Raw genomic sequence first — 20,080 nt, 5'->3', positions numbered from 1 at the left:
TTTACTCGCAGACTTTTTACTCGCAGACTTTTTAGTCTCAGACTTTTTAGTCTCAGACTTTTTACTCGCAGACTTTTTACTCGCAGACTTTTTACTCGCAGACTTTTTACTCGCAGACTTTTTACTCGCACACTTTTTACTCGCACACTTTTTACTCGCACACTTTTTACTCGCACACTTTTTAGTCTCAATTTTTTTACGCAGACTTTTTACTCGCAGACTTTTTAGTCTCAGACTTTTTACTCGCACACTTTTTACTCGCACACTTTTTACTCGCACACTTTTTACTCGCACACTTTTTACTCGCACACTTTTTAGTCTCAATTTTTTTACGCAGACTTTTTACTCGCAGACTTTTTACTCGCAGACTTTTTAGTCTCAGACTTTTTAGTCTCAGACTTTTTACTCGCACACTTTTTACTCGCACACTTTTTACTCGCACACTTTTTACTCGCACACTTTTTACTCGCACACTTTTTACTCGCACACTTTTTACTCGCACACTTTTTAGTCTCAATTTTTTTACGCACACTTTTTACTCGCACACTTTTTACTCGCACACTTTTTAGTCTCAATTTTTTTACGCAGACTTTTTACTCGCAGACTTTTTACTCAGACTTTTTACTCACTGACTTTTTAGTCTCATATTTTTTACTCACAGGCTTTTTTTACTCACAGACTTTTCTTGCTTTGGATAAAAGTGTTTGCTAAATGTAATGTAATGTAACATAATAAAAAAAATGGTCTTGTTCAGATATACAAAACCAATATAAAATGACTGCAAGCTGATGCTATACTGGATCCATCACGGCCTATATTGGAATGTCAGTGTGTGCTGGAAGCGGTTTACCTGTAGTAGATGATGAAGGAGCAGGTGGAAGGGGGCATGTTTTTGGGTCGGGACCAGGTGAGCGTGATGGCGCCGGAGAAGTCAGCGCTCCACTGCAGGTTCTGGACTTTATAAACCAGAGAGTCTGCTGTGGAGGAGAAATCCAGCGAAGGGTTAACATATGCAGGAACAATAAGACTCTATAACGAAGACAAGAGTGTTGACAGGTGTGTGTGTGGGGTGTGGGTGTGTGTGTTTGACAGTATGGGTTTGGTGTGGGAGAGACAGGACAGAGGTTCAGGATCTCTCACCAGTGCAGTTATCTTCATCACTGTGGTCTGAGCAGTCCAAGAAACCGTCACATCTCTCAGAGTCCATCACACACGCCTCCCCGTCAGCACACAGAGTGCCGTTCACACACGTCAGAGGACCGTGAGTAGCTGAAGAGAGAAGAGAGTCGGTTTTGCAGAAATATAGAGTTTGTACAAATCTTACTCAACATATGACAACTGATACGGGAACAGCTAAGCTGTCAGACTCACTGTGTCTTAGAAACTAGAACTTTTTGCCTTATTTTAGCCCTGATTCCTGAGACTAGCAGAGTCTGTGCTAGCTGGCTCTAGTCTACGGCCCTCTGTGATTTTATTCCTGTCCAGAACGATCATGTGCGTGTTTTTCTCAGACGTCCTCTGAGAAAATTACAGGCTGAATTATCTACTGTTTTTCTCTGAACTCCGTGCTCCTCCAGTAAATTTAGTCCCGTCCAGACGCACATCTCTGAGTTTCGTCTCCTGATGTTTAATAAAATAGCTATTTTAGGCTAAAAGCCTAGAAAAACTCACTGGTCCTCCTGTTTTTCAACTGCAGTCCGGATGCAGGAGTTTTATTACTGAGTAGAAGTGTAAAATATTTTTCACAGACGTCCCCCTGAGAAACTAATCCCGTCCAGATTTAGAGGGCTTTTGTGACCAGATGAGGACAAAATAGAGTATTTTTGAGAGATGTGAGCTCCAATTTTTGGCCCAATCACGATTCTGGCCGGTCAGAGCATATACTGTATTTTCCACACTATAAGGTGCACTTAAAATCTAACTGTGCCAAGAACTAGCTTTTTCACCACCAAACGTGAGTATATCGGCCTGTAGCCTGCTGCTTACCCTAGCTAGCACTGCTGAAGCCGTATTAGCATTAGCCGCTAACCATGCTGAGCACTAGCTCTTTCGCCGCACAAAGGTAAGTAAATCGGCTTGTAGAAATCTGTGTAGATTAACATCCAGCACTCGTTTGACTTTAAAAGAAAATGTTTATTTTAAGAATTACAATTTTGTTTACTTAGCTTAGCTTTACAGGTCTCACCACTAGGAATTTGAAGGAAAACATGGCGTCACCCCTGTTCCTTACTAGTGTTGCATAATGCGCCTTATGTATGAAAATAGTAGACCAGAAAATAGACGTTTAAATCGTAAAAATCGTTAAATCTAGTAGTTTATACTGGTCAGATTCAGACTGAAAAGTTCTCTTCAACAGCCAAGAACAGGGGTATTTAATTAGAATTCTGTACGGTCCAGTTTAGAGAAAAATTTGTTAGGCCAAGGTCCGGACCACTGTCATTTTTAACTTGTGTTGTAATTTCGTGCTGTATTATCCTGTTTACTGAAGAAGCCTAGTATTTCTGTCAGTTACAAATACTATTCAGTATATTTCAACAATATTTGTTTTAAATAGGCCTGTCACAATCATCACATTATCGACTTATCATACAATAAATGGAAACACCCTCAATAATTTAACTTATCGAGTCTATTAATGTGAATCAAAATGCTGTATTTATTCTATTTGATTTTATTTATATTAGATTTAAGCCTGCCTGTCATGATATTTACATTAATGACGAATCGTACAATATATGGAGAAATGTTTGCTGAACTTGGCCAGAATATCAGCTTTGTTTTTAAAACAGTTTTATTTTATTTAATATTAACAGTATGTTTCATAAAGGTAGTATTTTAATTTCTTTTTCTGGTGCGCACCATCTGAATTAGCCTTCCTCACCTGTGTGAATCTGCACAGATCTGATTGGCCGAGGAGAGCGTTTGGTTATCTTACAGCACACGTGATTGGTCTGTGACTTTACTAGAGACCTCTGGCCAAGAGGATATTAAAGATTTTAAGTAAATGTGTGTGTGTTTGTGTGTGTGTGTGTGTATACACTTACGACAGTTGGTCTCATCTGAGCCATCCTGGCAGTGTCTGCGTCCGTCGCACCGCTGCCACTCCGGGATGCAGGTGGGAGGTTTCCGGCACTGGAACTGCCCCCTGGTGCAGCGGCCCGCGGGCTCGGGTGCAGTGGTGAACAGGGGGGAGCGAGTCACAGAGCTGTTGGAAGCTAAAACACACGCAGATACACTCTGAGTGTGATGGATATGTGGAGATGATGAGGTATAAGCAGGAGACGCTGTGCTGGCAGCAGTGTGTTAGTGTGTGTAAGTGTGAGTTTAGCCCTACCTGTGGGACAGCCCACTTCGTCACTGCCATCGGGGCAGTCTGCATATCCATCACACACCCAGTTATTCACTATACACGCTCCAGTACCACAGGGGAAGCGGTTAGGAGCGCAGGAAACGGGACCAGGAGAAGAGGTGTGCGGTGAGATTCCATCTGAAAAATATATACAGACATGCAAAGAAAATATTATATAATAATATGTTTGATTTAAAATGTTATTGAATGCATTCATTTATATTCAGTATTCCCAATTGTTCTTGTGTCTAAATAGCAAGTCTGGCTTTTGATTAGAGTAAAAAATGCCTAAATGATATTTTAAAAGTAAATTTTCCATAAGTGAGACTGTACAGAACAGCAATGTTTTTAGCACTGTAATAACGTAATTACTCTGGAAGCCTGACACTGTTTAAGATGATTTAATATACAAGTAAACAGCTCTGGAAAAAATAAGACCATTAATTACAATTTTCTTAAATTACAATTATTCTTTTACATGTTCTTTGCTTTAATCATGTTTTATCCATGCTTTATTTTTATTTTATTGAGTTTCTTTAATTTTACCTATTTGAAAACATCTGGAATATAATCAAGAGAAACTGAATCAGAATCTAAAGTGGTCTCTTAATATTTCCCTGTATACCTAATAAAAAAAATGCATTGCATGTCCTCCTCCACCAGTCTTACACACTGCTTTTGGATAACTTTATGCTGCTTTACTCCTGGTGCAAAAATTCAAGCAGTTCAGTTTGGTGGTTTGATGGCTTGTGATCATCCATCTTCCTCTTGATTATATTCCAGAGGTTTTCAATTTGGTAAAATCAAAGAAACTCATCATTTTTAAGTTCTCTCTCATTTTTCAGAGTTGTATATTTTTTAGCTGTTTTCGGTCTTTTAACTTTTAATAATTAAATTGGTACCTTACATCATGGTATGTTTTAGCTGTTTTTTTTTTTACCTTTCCTTTATCATTTTTTCTTTTATAGTTTATTTAGATTTTTTAGATTATTTTTCTTACGTATGATTTTATGGTTCTTACCCCTAAACTTTTATTTGAATCTTATTTGTTTTATATTCTATTTTAGAGTATCTTTTATGTTTTATTAAATGGCTATTTTCTTTCTTTCACAATTCCTACTTTCGGCTACACTGTAAATGAGGGCCACGCTTAATATATTCAGAGTTTAAATAAAGACTGGTTGATTGATTGATTGATTGAGGTATCTTGTTTTGCACCTGAAGAGACATAGTAAAGCAGTTTAGCAACAGTTAGCTTTTAGCTTAGCGTAGATACCAGCTCCCTTTTCTCTCTCTTTCCTTGCCCCCCATATTCTCTTAACCTGGTTACTGCGATTTACATTACATTACATTACATTACATTACATTTGGCAGACGCTTTTGTCCAAAGCGACTTACAATAGTCAAGTACAATGTAAAATAAGTTTAAAGGTAAAACATCTTTGGATAGGGATAAAAGGAGGACAAAGGGGAATAATAGGATAGAGGAGTGAAGGAGGGGAAGAAGGAAATGAGGTTAGAAGTAGTTAGTGTGTTAGAGGTGTTAGGAGAGTAAGTGCTCTTTGAAGAGCTCTGTCTTCAGGAGTTTATTAAAGATAGCGAGAGATTCTCCTGATCTGGAAGTGGAGGGTAGTTTGTTCCACCATTGGGGAACTCTGTATGAGAACAGTCTGGATTGCTTTGTGTGAGTGTTTGGTAAAGCGAGGCGACATTCATTGGAGGAGCGCAGCGGCCGGGAGGTAGCGTAAGCCTTCAGGAGCGAGTGCAGGTAGGAAGGAGCCTGTTCTGTCATCACCTTGTAGGCGATTGTAAGAGCTTTGAATTTGATGCGAGCATCAACTGGTAGCCAATGGAGCTCAATGAGCAGCGGGGTGACATGTGCCCGTTTTGGCTGGTTGAAGACCAGACGTGCTGCTGCGTTCTGGATCATCTGGAGTGGTTTTACTACACAGGTCGGGAGGCCAGTTAGCAGGGCATTGCAGTAAGCAGGGCATTGCAGTAAGCAGGGCATTGCAGTAAAACAGATTTACCATATAAATGGGGTATATATACTGAGGTCTCCCCAGTAGGAGCTAAAGTAAGGTGCAGGTGATGCAGTGAAGCTGGTACCTGTACACTGCGATTCATCAGACCAGTCTCCACAGTCGTTCTCTCCGTCACATTTCCACCAAGTGGGCACGCAGCGGCCGTTCTTACACGCAAACTGGAAGTATCTCCAGCAGCCTGGCTCCTCAGTTGGGGAAACTGAGAAAGAAAGAACACAGAACTCACAGTCAAAATATTCACACCTACATACACGAGCCTAGTGAACGATCTTAAATAAAGAGCACAGATCTCACCGCAGTTAGCCTCATCTGAGTAGTCACCACAGTCGTCCATGCCATCACATTTCCAGTCCAGGCTCACACATACACCGTTAGCACACTGGAAGTTGTCGGCATCACACTTCTTCTCGAACTCAGGATGGGTGGCTGGAGGATAATAGTGATTAAATACATGGTTTAGTAGTGTATATAGCTCTGAAAAAATGACGAGATCACTTCAGTTTCTGAATCAGTTTCTCTGATTTTGCTATTTATAGGTTTATGTTTGAGTAAAAATATTGTCATTTAGAGCTTTTATTTGCAGAGAATGAGAAATGGCTGGCATGTTCTCCTCCACCAGTCTTACACACTGCTTTTGGATAACTTTATGCTGCTTTACTCCTGGTGCAAAAATTCAAGCCATCTTTCTCTTGATTATATTCCAGAGATTTTCAATTTGGTAAAATCAAAGAAACTCATCATTTTTTGGTGCTCTCTTATTTTTTTCCAGAGCTGTATATTTTCTACTATGAGAGTGTTCATAAAAATGCAATATATCTTTTTGTTTACAGTATTGCAATATATATAGCCCATGTTTTGTGATAAATATCACATTTCCAATGTGTTCAATAATAAGCAATAATTATTGTCAGCACTATGACATATGTCAGTAATGGTCAGATTATTCATTTTTGGAAATATAAACAAGCCTTTAATTTTGGTAAAGTACATAACAGAGTATTTTCCTCTTTTTTGAGATGTGGTCAAAGTTTTGGACACTAATTTAGTGGTTTTTCATTATTTAGAAATTTCTTCATAATAGGCACCTCTTGCTTATGGAATGGCTTTCAGTTAACAGCTGTGCTGAAGTCGTTAAGAGTTAATTCAATTCAATTTAATTACTTGAATTTTTTGTCTCTTAATGAGTTTGAGAGCATGTGTAAGTTGTGAAGAGGTAGAGTTACAGGTATACAGTGAGTAATTCCCAGATTATGAGGAGCAACAAGTACTCAACTAAATAAAGAAAATAATGACTAAGGTCAGTCAATCTGAAGAACCATGAAAGTATCCTTAAGTGCAATTGCAAAGACCATAAAAACGTTGAAAATTGATAAAACTGGCACTCATCAGGATCGCCCAGAAAAGGAAGAGCAAGAGTTACATCTGTTGCACAGGAAAAGTTCATGCGTTAACAGCCCCCCAGATAAGATAACCTAAATGCTTTACATAGTATTTTGTTTTGTTTTTAACACTTCTAAGTTACTACATAATTCCTTATGTGTTCCTTCATAATCTGGATGAATTTACTATTAATTTACTATATAGGATTTTATATTTTTATATATAAAAACACAGAATGAGAAGGTGTGTCCAAACTTTAGACTTATACTGTTCTTGGCATTCAGTATTTAATAAAGTACAGATAAGCTAAGAAAAGTGAAATATGATATAGATAGAGGCACAGATTTAAAGAAAGAACTGCAGACTCACAGCATCCTGCGTAAGAGGCGTCTTCATCCGAACCGTCGGCGCAGTGCTTTGTGCCGTCACACACCAGAGACTGGAACAGACACTGAGCTCTGTTCTTACACACAAACTCCATGTAGCGCGTGCACAGCGGATCTGCACCAACACACACACACACACACACAGAGTTACCATTCACACCCAGCACGACAGAACATCCCAATCACGACGTGTGCATTCACACTTCATTCACTAACCGCAGTGCTGCTCGTCCGTGCCCCCTGGGCAGTCCTCCAGGCCGTTGCAGTGGGCGCTGGCTGGCAGACAGGTGCCGTTGGAACACAGGAAGCCATTACAGTGTTCACCTTCTGTCGGTGTAAAATCACAGCATTAATATAAAGTAGCTTAGTCTTTGGCAAATAGAGAACTGAGCTGGATCCATACACTCTATTATATTATATTATATTATATTATTAGCCCACATATGCTATGTATTAGCCTAAAGAAACTGTGTATCAGCTCATACACTCCACGAATTAGCCAATACACTCAACACATTAGCCTATAAACGCTATGTATTAACCCATACATGCTACACATGCTATTTATTAGCCTATATACTCTGTATTAACTATTACACACTATGTATTAGCCCATACACTACGTATGAACTCTTACGTGCTACGTATTAGACACATTGTAGAGTACACTCTACAAATTAGCTCACACACTCTACGCATTAGCCTATAAATGCTATGTATTAACCCATACATGCTTTTAATGCTAGTTATTAGCCCATACACTCTGTATCAACTCTAACATGCTACGTATTAGCCCGTAAACACTTTGTATTAGCCTATACAATCTGTATTAACTCATACATGCTATGTATTAACCCATACACTCTGTATTAACTTTTACATGCTACCTATTAGCCCATAGACACCATGTATTAGCCCATACAGACTGTATCAACTCTTACACGCTATGTATTAGCCCATAGACATTAGATATAAGCCCATACACTCTGTATTAGCCCATAGACACTGCGTATTAGCCCACACACTCTGTATTAACTTATATTTTTGATGTATTAGCCCATAGACACTAGGTATTAGCCTATACACTTTGTCAAGTCTTACATGCTATGTAATAGCCCATACACACTACGCATTAGCCCATACGCTCTGTATTAACTCATACATGCTACGAATTAGCCTATAGACACTATGTATTAGCCCATACACTCTGTAACAACTCTTACATGCTACGTATTAGCCCATAGACACTACATATGAGCCCATATGCTATGTATTAACTCATACATGCTATGTATTAGCCCATAGACACTACGCATTAGACCATACCCTCTGTATTAACTCTTACATGCTATGTATTAGCCCATAGACACTACGCATTAGACCATACCCTCTGTATTAACTCTTACATGCTACGTATTAGCCCATAGACACTAGGTATTAGCCCATACGCTCTGTATTAACTCATACATGCTACGTATTAGCCTATAGACACTACATATGAGCCCATATGCTATGTATTAACTCTTACATGCTACGAATTAGCCCATAGACACTATGCATTTGCCCATAGACACTATGTACTAGCCCATGGAAACTACCTATTAGCCCATACACGCTGTATTAACTCTTACATGCTACATATGAGCTCATGCATTCTATGAATTAGCAAAGGCTCTTTGTAATAGCTCATACATTCTATGTATTAAAACCATACACAGTATGTATTAGCTAACGCACTCTCAGATAGTTTCCCAAACTGTGATTTAGCCTAGTTGTAGACTTTATTTTCTATTTCTCTATTCAAAGTGGAGTATAGTCTAAGACTAGACTTGATCCCTGTCTGGTATTGGTCCATAAACTTTACGTTTCAGATCATACACTGTATGTTTTAGCTAACACAATGTATTATCTCAAATATGCAATATACCATATATGGTCCATACACACTATAAATCAGCTCATTGACTTGTTTGCTGACACATATTAGCTACTACCGCTATGCTGAGCATCATGTTGCATCCATGTTTCCACATGTTTTTGATTTTTCATTGGATTGTAACCGTATACTTCAGCCTCTTTCATATGATATGATGCTCTATACAGAACAGCCACACAGTCTGTGTCCACTACACAGTATAGGTTAACACTGCCTGTGTGTTTCATGTGTTACTGAGTGTGAGGGGAGATGCTACTGACCGCAGTGACTGGGCTCCTCATCAGAGCCGTCCTGACAGTCGTCATCACCGTCACACACCCAGCGCTGAGGAATACAGTGACCAGTATGACACTGGAAACTGCTGCTCTCACATGTGTGGTGGCCAACTAACAAAAAGAAAGTGAGGGACACAGAGAACTGTTATGAGTTTGTGTTAAACATCATTTTAAAGTTTTTCAGTAGGTGTGTCTGCGTGTCTGTTCTTACCAGTGCAGTTGGCCTCATCCGACCAATCCCTGCAGTCGTTATCACCATCACAGCGCCAGGCATCACGGATACACACACCTCTTGCACAAGTAAACTCCCCTGGTCCACACTGGTGTGACTCTGCAAAGTAGCAATTTCTTAAAGTTAAAGATAAGCTTAAATAAATAAAGTGTTAGCTCCACTTGTTCTTGTTCTCTCTCAGTTATGATGCTGCACATGATGAAACTCTTCCTCAACCTCTTCCTCATTGTCTGCAGCAGCTAGTAAAAGAAAATATTCAGAAAAACGAGTCGATCAGGAAAAGCACCGTGTCTACATCAACCCGTGAATTAGTATTTGTGCGAATAACACATTAGTGTTTATATACTTTACCCAGTAATTCAGAGCTAAGAAACAAATGGTTAGAATTAGTCTATGGAGGAACAACACCACCAGCCAAGTACAATTGAGATAGGTAGGTGTAAGTTTAGAAAAGTTCTGTTTACACTAGTTAACAACTTTTATAGAGATGCGGATTTCATTATATTATATTAAAATGTTCTGAGATACTGATTTTTGGGTTTTCATTGGCTGTAAGCCATAATCATCAACAATAAAAGAAATAAACACTTAAAATAGATCATTCTGTGTGTAACACATCTATATAATATATGAGTTTCACATTTTGAACTGAATTACTATAAATAAAGTAACTTTTAAATTATATTGTTATAGTATTAAATAAGCTATACAGTTTAACATTTAACAGTGTTTTTCATTTGAATTGTTCCTAGTCATTTTATCTTTCCTTCTGAACAGCAATCCAACACTTCCTTTTCTGTGCACCTATTTTTTGATGGTGATGGTGAATGTACTTTCGTCAAACAAGGCTAGAGGTGAGATTGAGTCAACAGTAAGATTCTGTGCAGACCAATAGACTAGATAAACAGCTCCAACAGCTCATCTCTCTCACCGCAGTGGTCCTCATCACTGTTGTCGCCGCAGTCGTCCTCGTGGTCACACTTGAAGGCCAGCGGGATGCAGGATCCCGAGCCGACGCAGCGGAACTGCACAGCAGGGTCACAAGAGGTGGTGGCTGCAGGGAGGAACGAGAGAGAAAGAGAGAGAAAGAAGGAGAAGAGCTCAGATCAATCATCAGATACAGAGGAGCAGACAAGTGTATCTAAACAGTAGGAAGGCAGAGCCCGGGGCGGGAGCAGCAGCTGTCACTCACGGCACTCCTGCTCATCACTCATGTCTCCACAGTCGTTGTCGCTGTCGCATTTCCAGATGCTGCTGATGCACTTGCCGTTGGAGCAGCGGTACTGATTCGGCAGGCATGTGTGTTCTGATAAACAACAAACATACAGAAAATATATACAGCTCTGTAAAAAATTAAGAGAGCATTTCAGTTTCTGAATCAGTTTCTTTGGTTTTGCTATTTATAGGTACAGGGCCTTGCAAAAGTATTCACATTTCAGCCACATTTCAGGCTTCAAACATAAAGATTAAAACTGATTAGTTTCACTGATTTTACCAAATTGAAAACCTCTGGAATATAATCAAGAGGAAGATGGATGATCACAAGCCATCAAACCACCAAACTGAACTGCTTGAATTTTTGCATCAGTAGTAAAGCAGCATAAAGTTATCCAAAAGCAGTGTGTAAGACTGGAGGAGGAGGACATGATGCCAAGAAGCATTAAAAAAACTGTGAATAAAAACCAGGGTTATTCCACCTTGGGAATTCAGCCCCCTTGAACTTTTCAAAGTTTTGCTACATTTCAGGCTTCAAACATAAAGATATGAAATTGTAATTTTTGGTGAAGAATCAACAACAAGTGGGACACAATCGTTAAGGGAAACGAAATTTACTGGATATTTCAAGCTTTTTTTTTTAAATAAAAAACTGAAAAGTGAGGCGTGCAATATTATTCGCCCCCCTTGCATTAATACTTTGTAGCACCACCTTTTTAACCATGATGCTGCCACCACCATGTTTGACAGTGGGGATGGTGTGTTCAGTGTTGCTTTTACGCTCTGAAAGTAAAGGGGCTGAGTAATATTGCACTCCCCACTTTCCAGGTTTTTTTATTTCTAAAAAAAGAAGTTTAAAATATCCAATTTTTTTTTTCCACTTCACAATTGTGTCCCACTTGTTGTTGATTCTTCACAAAAAATTACAATTTCATATATTTATGTTTGAAGCCTGAAATGTGGCAAAACTTTGAAAAGTTCAAGGGGGCTGAATTCTTATGCAAGCATTCAAGCTTTAAAGGTGGAATAACCCTGGTTTTTAATCACAGTTTTCATGCATCTTGGCATCATGTTCTCCTCCACCAGTCTTACACACTGCTTTTGGGTAACTTTATGCTTTTATTCCTCTTAGATTATATTCCAGAGGTTTTCAACTTGGTAAAATCAGAGAAACTCATCATATTTAAGTGGTATAAATGACCGTGTTCTCACCCGTCTTCACGCAGCTGTTGTTGTGGAGCTGATACCCAGCGGGACACTGGCACTGAATCTCTCCTGAGGGCAGCGTGGTGGAGGCGACTCCGTCTGGACACACACAGCTATGCATGTGGTTGGGCTGCGGCAGGCAGAGCAGGGTACACGGCTGGTCGGCACACGCGTTGTGACCTGCGGAACAGAGACACACACACACACACACACACTCACACTCTGAGACGGGAACAAGACTGGAGCCTTACTCTGGTTTAATTTGAACATAAATCCAATTAAGCTCACCTCTAGTTTTGCCCTTGTAGAAGATCTTGAGGTCCATCACGCCCGTCAGTCTGCCCACCAGCAGCTCGCTGTTGGAGGAGCCTGATTTGGGGGCCTTGAAAATACCCATTCTGGACCAGTCATCCCAGTACAGGTCATTCTGTAAAGATAAACAGTAACGTTCAACCACGGTAACCACCTTGCTACACCAAAACGGGTTTCTAGCAAAGGCTATGTTCATATTACTAGGCTAAAGTGACTCAAATCAGATTTGTGGTCCTAAATCAGATACGTATCTAATCCATGGACATGCGACATGAATGTGAACGGTCAAATCTGAATTCATGCGTCTTAGCATTAGAGCTATGTGCTTCTCTCTCGTATCCACACATCTCTTGGTGCAGCTGTGCAGCTATAGCTTTTAAAAACAGCAAAAGCAAACCACCTGTCCTTTCTTCACCTCCTGGACCTGAGCATGAACTTCAGACCAGCTGTTTACTCTCCACTCCAGCAAAAGATGCTCCACATATGAGGATAACCAAATCTGGAATTTGAGCAATGTGGCTTATAATGTGAACGCACCCTTAGCAACCACCTAGCGACACCGTAAAACCACCTGGGATCCAACAGCAATAACCTACACTGCGGACATAACAGAAACCATCTAGCAACCACTTAGTAAAACTACAGCAATCGTCCAAAACCTCTTTGCAACTAAAAACTTCTTAGCAACACCCTAGCAACCACACTGCAACTCTACAGTTGTCATCTAGCAACCATTTAGCCACCCCCTAGAAAGTCATCTGGGATACCACAGCAACAACTAGCAATCACCTTGCTACACTATACTGTACCACCCATCAAGCAACATCCAAACAAATCTACAACGATCTTTTAAAAATCACAGCAATCACATACCACAGCATAAAATTATATAGCACACCATAGCAACCACTTATTAACACCCTAGGAATAATCTGGCATACCACAGCAACCACTCAGAAATACTGTAGCAACCACGTGGCAACCACCTAGCAACGTCAAAAGCAATTAGAATACAATAAGATCCAATAAGAAAGATCTAACAATAAAATCTCATCCACATAGCAAAAACACAATAGAAACCGACTCTAAAAACAATGAAAAGAAACTTAGAAACACTACAGCAATAATCTAAAATCACAGCAACCACCTAGAAACACCATAAAAACACACTGAATTCAATACGAACTGCCCAGCAACATACTAGCATACTAAATTTCCTTCGGGATAAATCCTACAAAACTATAGCAATAATCTAACCACAGCAACCACTTGGAAACACCCAAAAAACACATTGAATTCAATACAAATTGCACAGCAACATACTAGCAACACTACAACAACCAAGAAAAACTACAGCAATAATCTAAAAATTACAGCAACCCCCTAGTAACCCCACAAAAACAATATGAATTACCCGGCAACAGTAAAGAACCCATTTAGCAACCAATAAGCAACCCACACCAGTCATCTGGGAAACCACAGCAACCACATGGGTTCCCATAGCAAAAATATGGCAATGCTAAAAGAAGGTGCTAGAGTAGAGTTTGGTTTAACCCTTGTGTGGTGTTTATATTTTTGTTACTCGTTTACTTTGTTACTTGTATTTAATTCAGCAAAATTAAGCAATTTTACATTAAAATGCTTTACACATGCTCGCTTCACCTAAATTGCAAGCAATATAAACAGCTTACATGGTTAATATTTGCCCTTTACCTTTCTTATGTTACATTTCTTTCAAAAAGTGCTACTCTTTTTTTATTAGTTTTTTAATAAAATGTAAAAGAAAATGAATTAAACTCAAGATATGAGTAGAAAATTAGTTTATTTTCAAATATACAAATGAAGCAATGTTTATTAGCCCTTGGCCAAACATACTGTATGTAATATAAATGTGTGTGTATGGGGGGTTGGGGTGTACAGTGTGTGTTTATCGAAAATGTGTTTTGATATATGTTTTTCACAAAAAATGAGCCAATGCCAATGAGTTTGAGTTAGAAAAAAATATATATTTTTTGTATCATTTGATAAAAAAGGAAAACGGGTCCCACAGACCCCGAACACCACACAAGGGTTAAACCTGGTTACATCCTTTGGATCATACATTAGGGTTGATGTACAGCATGTCTACTATAAATAAATTACCTTTATAAGATTACCTTTATCACAGGTGTATTTGAGGAGTAGGTTAACCTACCTTAAAGACCGCTATAGCGTAGGGATGAGGCAGACCCTCCATCAGCACAGTGCGCTGCCCCCCTCTGAAATCAGCTCTCTCAATACGGTCCCCGTACGCCTCAGTCCAGTACAGCCAGTGATCATCAGCCGTGATGCCATTCGGCCATCGAACACCGTCTGATACAATACGCTCCACATTAGAGCCATCCATCCAGCTGCGGTACACCCCCGCTGCCTGATCCCCCCAGTCCGTCCAGAACATCAGACTACAGGAGACAACACAACATTCATTAACTAATATTTCAGATAAATATGGCAGTAAATATAGCAGAAAAAAAAAACATTTCTATTTAATAAATCCTGATCCACTAAATCAGAACATTAATTATGTACAATATCTGAACAAAATATTCATTGTCTCTTCTCCAAAAATCTAAGAAATAAAATAAAAAAAGTTATTATTTTTTTGTTTGTATGTTTTTTTTAATAACTGCCTCTACTCTCCAGGGAAGGCTTTTTACTAAACTTTCAAGTATGGATGTGAGGATTTGAAGTTTAGCATTTTTGGTTATTAAGGTCTAAAAATGTAAAAATGTGAGACTATTAGTGTACTTATACTAAAACTATGCTTTATTTTTTTCCCCAGACAGCTTTTTTTTATTTGTTCTACCATAAACAAATAGTTAAATGTTTATTTATAATACTAATAATGTAAAAATATAAAATTTAATGGCAACAAAGAATAAATTTGTAGTTTTAAACTGTAGTCATACAACGATACAACAATATACTACATATTTTTATGTTTTTAATATTAATACATTCTTATATATTCTTTTGTTCTTAGTCCATTATTATTAATTTGATCATGTCTTATCATTCTTATCATTTTATTTTACTTTTATTATTATTTTATAGTTTACAAATACTTTTATTTTTATGTGTCAATTTTTTTTATGGTCTTTATTTAGATTTTCCTATTTTTTATATACATTTTATTTTATATCTATATTAAATACGTACTTAAAATGTGTATTTCTTTTATTTATTTTCTTATTATTTCTAATTTCTTTTCTAAATGTTTTCAATCCCTTTTAATCTGTAAAAGCTTGATTGATTGGTTGGTTGATTGGCTGATTGGTTAATTGGTTGACTGATTAAAACCCAGTAAAACCTAAATGATACTGTACCTCTCTCCAGATAATAAGGCCAGAGCTCGAGGATGCTCCAGCACTGAGGAGTTCACCAGAGTGCGTCTCAGATCTCCGTCAGAGTTTGATACCTGAACATAAAGAAGACGGTGGCTTGTAATAATATCTGAAACAGATTAACTTCAGCAGAATCACTTCAGTATCAGTCTACCCATTCAGGCCAGCTTTACCTCAATCTTCTGAGCACCAGCGTCCACCCAGTACAGCAGTCTGCTGATGGGGTCAAAGGTCAGAGCCTCCACGTTCTGAAGGTCTTTCCTAATGATCACTTCCTGCCCGGTGCTGCCGTTCAAACAGAGCCTCTACAGAAACACAGAGACACACAGAGACACACAGAGACACACCCAGAGAGACACCCAGAGACACACCCAGAGACACACCCAGAGACACACAGAGAGACACACAGAGAGACACACCCAGAGACACACCCAGAGACACACCCAGAGACACACCCAGAGACACACCCAGAGAGACACCCAGAGAGACACACCCAGAGAGACACACACAGAGAGACACACACAGAGAGACACACACAGAGAGAAACACACAGAGAGAAACACACAGAGAGACACACACAGAGAGACACACACAGAGACACACACAGAGACACACAGAGAGACACACAGAGAGACACAGAGAGAGACACACAGAGAGACACACAGAGAGACACAGAGAGACACCCAGAGACACACAGCGCGACACACAGCGACACACACAGAGACACACACAGAGAGACACACAGAGAGACACACAGAGAGACACACACAGAGAGACACACACAGAGAGACACACACAGAGAGACACAGAGAGACACACAGAGAGACACACAGAGAGACACACAGACACACAGCGACACACACAGAGACACACACAGAGACACAAAGACACACAGAGAGACACACACAGACACACACACAGAGACACACACAGAGACACACACAGAGACACAAAGACACACAGAGAGACACACACAGACACACACACAGAGACACACACAGAGACACACACAGAGACACAGAGAGACACACAGAGAGACACACAGAGAGACACACAGAGAGACACACAGAGAGACACACAGAGACACACACAGAGACACAAAGACACACAGAGAGACACACACAGACACACACAGACACACACACAGAGACACACACAGAGACACACACAGAGACACACACAGAGACACACACAGACACACACACAGAGACACACACAGAGACACACACAGAGACACACACAGAGAGACACACAGAGACACACACAGAGACACACACAGAGACACAAAGACACACAGATAGACACACACACAGAGACACACACATAGACACACACACAGAGACACACACAGAGACACACACACAGAGACACACACAGAGACACACACACAGAGACACACACAGAGACACACACAGAGACACAGAGAGACACACAGAGAGACACACAGAGAGACACACAGAGAGACACACAGAGAGACACACAGACACACAGCGACACACACAGAGACACACACAGAGACACAAAGACACACAGAGAGACACACACAGACACACACACAGAGACACACACAGAGACACACACAGAGACACAAAGACACACAGAGAGACACACACAGACACACACACAGAGACACACACAGAGACACACACAGAGACACAGAGAGACACACAGAGAGACACACAGAGAGACACACAGAGAGACACACAGAGACACACACAGAGACACACACAGAGACACAAAGACACACAGAGAGACACACACAGACACACACAGAGACACACACAGAGACACACACAGAGACACACACAGAGACACACACACAGAGACACACACAGAGACACACACAGAGAGACACACAGAGACACACACAGAGACACACACAGAGACACAAAGACACACAGATAGACACACACACAGAGACACACACATAGACACACACACAGAGACACACACAGAGACACACACAGAGACACACACACAGAGACACACACAGAGACACACACAGAGACACACACAGAGACACACACAGAGACACACAGAGAGACACACAGAGACACACACAGAAACACACACAGAGACAGGGGGTTTAACTGCAGAGCCAATTAAAGCACATCACAGAACTTCATCTGTCTGATAAAAGATCTGCCCGTACCTGAATAGTATCCAGTGAAATGTCGGCCCAGTAGAGGCAGTTCTTCTCGTAATCGAAGTCCAGAGCCACCGCCTCGTGGAGCCCAGAGAGAGGCAGCGGCTGGTCAGCACCAGTGGCAAGATCATACCGGTGGATGGAGTTCCTCACCGCATAGAGAATAAACTCATTACTCTCTGCAGGAGAACACACACACACACACAAATATGTAAATAAATCAACACTGCATTCAGGTAAAAATATAAAATATATTCTTCTGCATGTCAAACTGTATTTACATTGGCATTAGGGGTGTACCATATTGTAATGGAATCAAAAATATTATTATAATATATGACATGATGACAAAAATAAAATAATCATTATATCGGGATAAAGCACTACTTTAACTTTTTTGGTAAAAATACATTTTGCGTTACATTATGATGCTAAAAAAATAGGCAGAAATAGAAACAGAATACATAGAGAATTTGTTTCTATTTCATGTTTGAAACTGTTGTACTAATTTTTAAATAAAACTAACATGCATTAACATTTGTTCATTTGTCTAATCAAAAAAAATATTGTTACTGCAAAAATACCCTAAAATATTGTTTTATATCTATCTTATATATTTTAAGGCCATATTGCCTATTCCTAACTCATACATGACTAAAAAATCATGAGTATGTAAATGCACATATCTCAATAAAACCATTACATTGCAGTTTTAATCAAAAGCAAATCTTAGTAAAGTAAAGATTTCTATATATCTAAAATTCAAATGAATAAATATGTTTTTGCTATTTATAGGTTTATGTTTGAGTAAAATGAACATTGTTGTTTTATTCTATAAACTACAGACATCATTTCTCCCAAATTCCAAATAAAAATATTATAATATTGTAATTTAGAGCATTTATTTGCAGAAAATGAGAAATGGCTGAAATAACAAAAAAGATGCAGAACTTTCAGACCTCAAATAAAGCAAAGAAAACAATTAAATTTATATTCATGAAGTTTTAAGAGTTCAGAAATCAATATTTGGTTGAATAACCATGTTTTTTTTAATCACAGTTTTTTCATGCATCTTGGCATCATGTTCTTCTCCTCCACCAGTCTTACACACTGCTTTTGGATAACTTTATGCTGCTTTACTCCTGGTGCAAAAATACATTCAAGCAGTTCAGTTTGGTGGTTTGATGGTTTGTGATCATTTATCTTCCTCTTGATTATATTACAGAGGTTTTCAATTTGGTAAATTCTAATCTAAGAAACTCATCATTTTTAAGTGGGTTCTTATTTATTCCAGTGCTGTATATGCAACCTGTAAACTGAGGTGCTGCTTATTCAGGTAAAGGTTTGTCTGGGGGTTGAATGAGGGAGAGGGCAGTGAGGGTAATGTCTTATCTCTCCTCTGCGGGTCAGAGAACACCTGCTGAACGAGCTATCAGAGAGGCACTCCATCACCTGCCCAGCCTCCTCACAGTGTGAGAGAGTGTTATCTCAGGGGGCAGACAGGAGCCGACCTGCAGAGCCAGAGCCAGAACCAGACCAGAGTGCTTTAATACAGGGCCCATTCACTACGCAGCAGACTGACTGAGTACTGCAGGTTCTGATAATGACCTGGTGACGATTCAAACAATAATAATAAGTGTGTAATAAACAGAGAAAACATTCACATGCTCTTTGGAAACTGCTTAAAGTTTACAAACTCATAAACTACAGGTTTGTGATTAAAAAAATTAACATACAGCTCTGGAAAAAAATAAGATACCACTTAAAAATGATGAGTTCCTTTGATTTTACCAAATTGAAAACCTCTGGAATATAATCAAAAGAAACATGGATGATCAAAAGCCATTTTTGCATCAGGAGTAAAGCAGCATAAAGTTATCCAAAAGTAGTGTGTAAGACTGGTGGAGGAGAACATGATGCCAAGATGCATGAAAAAACTGTGATTAAAAAACAGGATTATTCCACCAAATATTAATTTCTGAGATTTTCTTAGCATTATTTCTCATTTTTTGCAAATGTTAACCCTCCTATTATGTTCATTTGTCAGAATCAGCAGTGGTGTCCCATTGCTAATTATTATTGGTATAATAAATATTTAGAGCAATAGTGTTTCTTACAGATAACAGGTAATGGTTCAATTAGGATAATTCACTCTTTTTTCATTAAAAAAATACATTTTCAACCTTTTTTTATGTTTCCCTACTTTATTACTTTT

At 39.2% G+C, this 20,080-nt stretch overlaps 1 protein-coding gene across 4 annotated transcripts in view; it reads right to left on the bottom strand.

Annotated features, from left to right (window-relative positions):
- Positions 1-20,080, bottom strand: part of sorl1 (sortilin-related receptor, L(DLR class) A repeats containing) — a 134,684-nt gene that overhangs the window by 21,657 nt on the left and 92,947 nt on the right. For all 4 annotated transcript variants that reach the window (XR_007425247.1, XR_007425249.1, XR_007425248.1 and 1 more), the window contains exons 17-34: positions 17,872-18,044; positions 15,893-16,024; positions 15,702-15,793; positions 14,531-14,777; positions 12,313-12,451; positions 12,031-12,204; positions 10,796-10,909; positions 10,535-10,657; positions 9,583-9,702; positions 9,357-9,482; positions 7,377-7,487; positions 7,144-7,275; positions 5,689-5,820; positions 5,459-5,593; positions 3,335-3,487; positions 3,045-3,215; positions 1,141-1,269; positions 851-977 (exon numbers count right to left, since the gene is read on the bottom strand). Coding sequence is in view for 1 of the 4 variants with exons in the window: in XM_022674963.2 (XP_022530684.2) it covers positions 851-977; positions 1,141-1,269; positions 3,045-3,215; positions 3,335-3,487; positions 5,459-5,593; positions 5,689-5,820; positions 7,144-7,275; positions 7,377-7,487; positions 9,357-9,482; positions 9,583-9,702; positions 10,535-10,657; positions 10,796-10,909; positions 12,031-12,204; positions 12,313-12,451; positions 14,531-14,777; positions 15,702-15,793; positions 15,893-16,024; positions 17,872-18,044 (2,530 nt within the window). In the remaining 3 variants the exon portion in view is untranslated. The remainder of the gene's footprint in view (positions 1-850; positions 978-1,140; positions 1,270-3,044; positions 3,216-3,334; positions 3,488-5,458; positions 5,594-5,688; positions 5,821-7,143; positions 7,276-7,376; positions 7,488-9,356; positions 9,483-9,582; positions 9,703-10,534; positions 10,658-10,795; positions 10,910-12,030; positions 12,205-12,312; positions 12,452-14,530; positions 14,778-15,701; positions 15,794-15,892; positions 16,025-17,871; positions 18,045-20,080) is intronic.

The sequence above is a fragment of the Astyanax mexicanus genome, chromosome 18 (assembly GCF_023375975.1).
Source record: "Astyanax mexicanus isolate ESR-SI-001 chromosome 18, AstMex3_surface, whole genome shotgun sequence".
Classification (NCBI taxonomy): domain Eukaryota; kingdom Metazoa; phylum Chordata; class Actinopteri; order Characiformes; family Acestrorhamphidae; genus Astyanax; species Astyanax mexicanus.
Note: the sequence above shows the minus strand (reverse complement) of the source record. Positions and strands in the feature narration are given on the sequence as shown.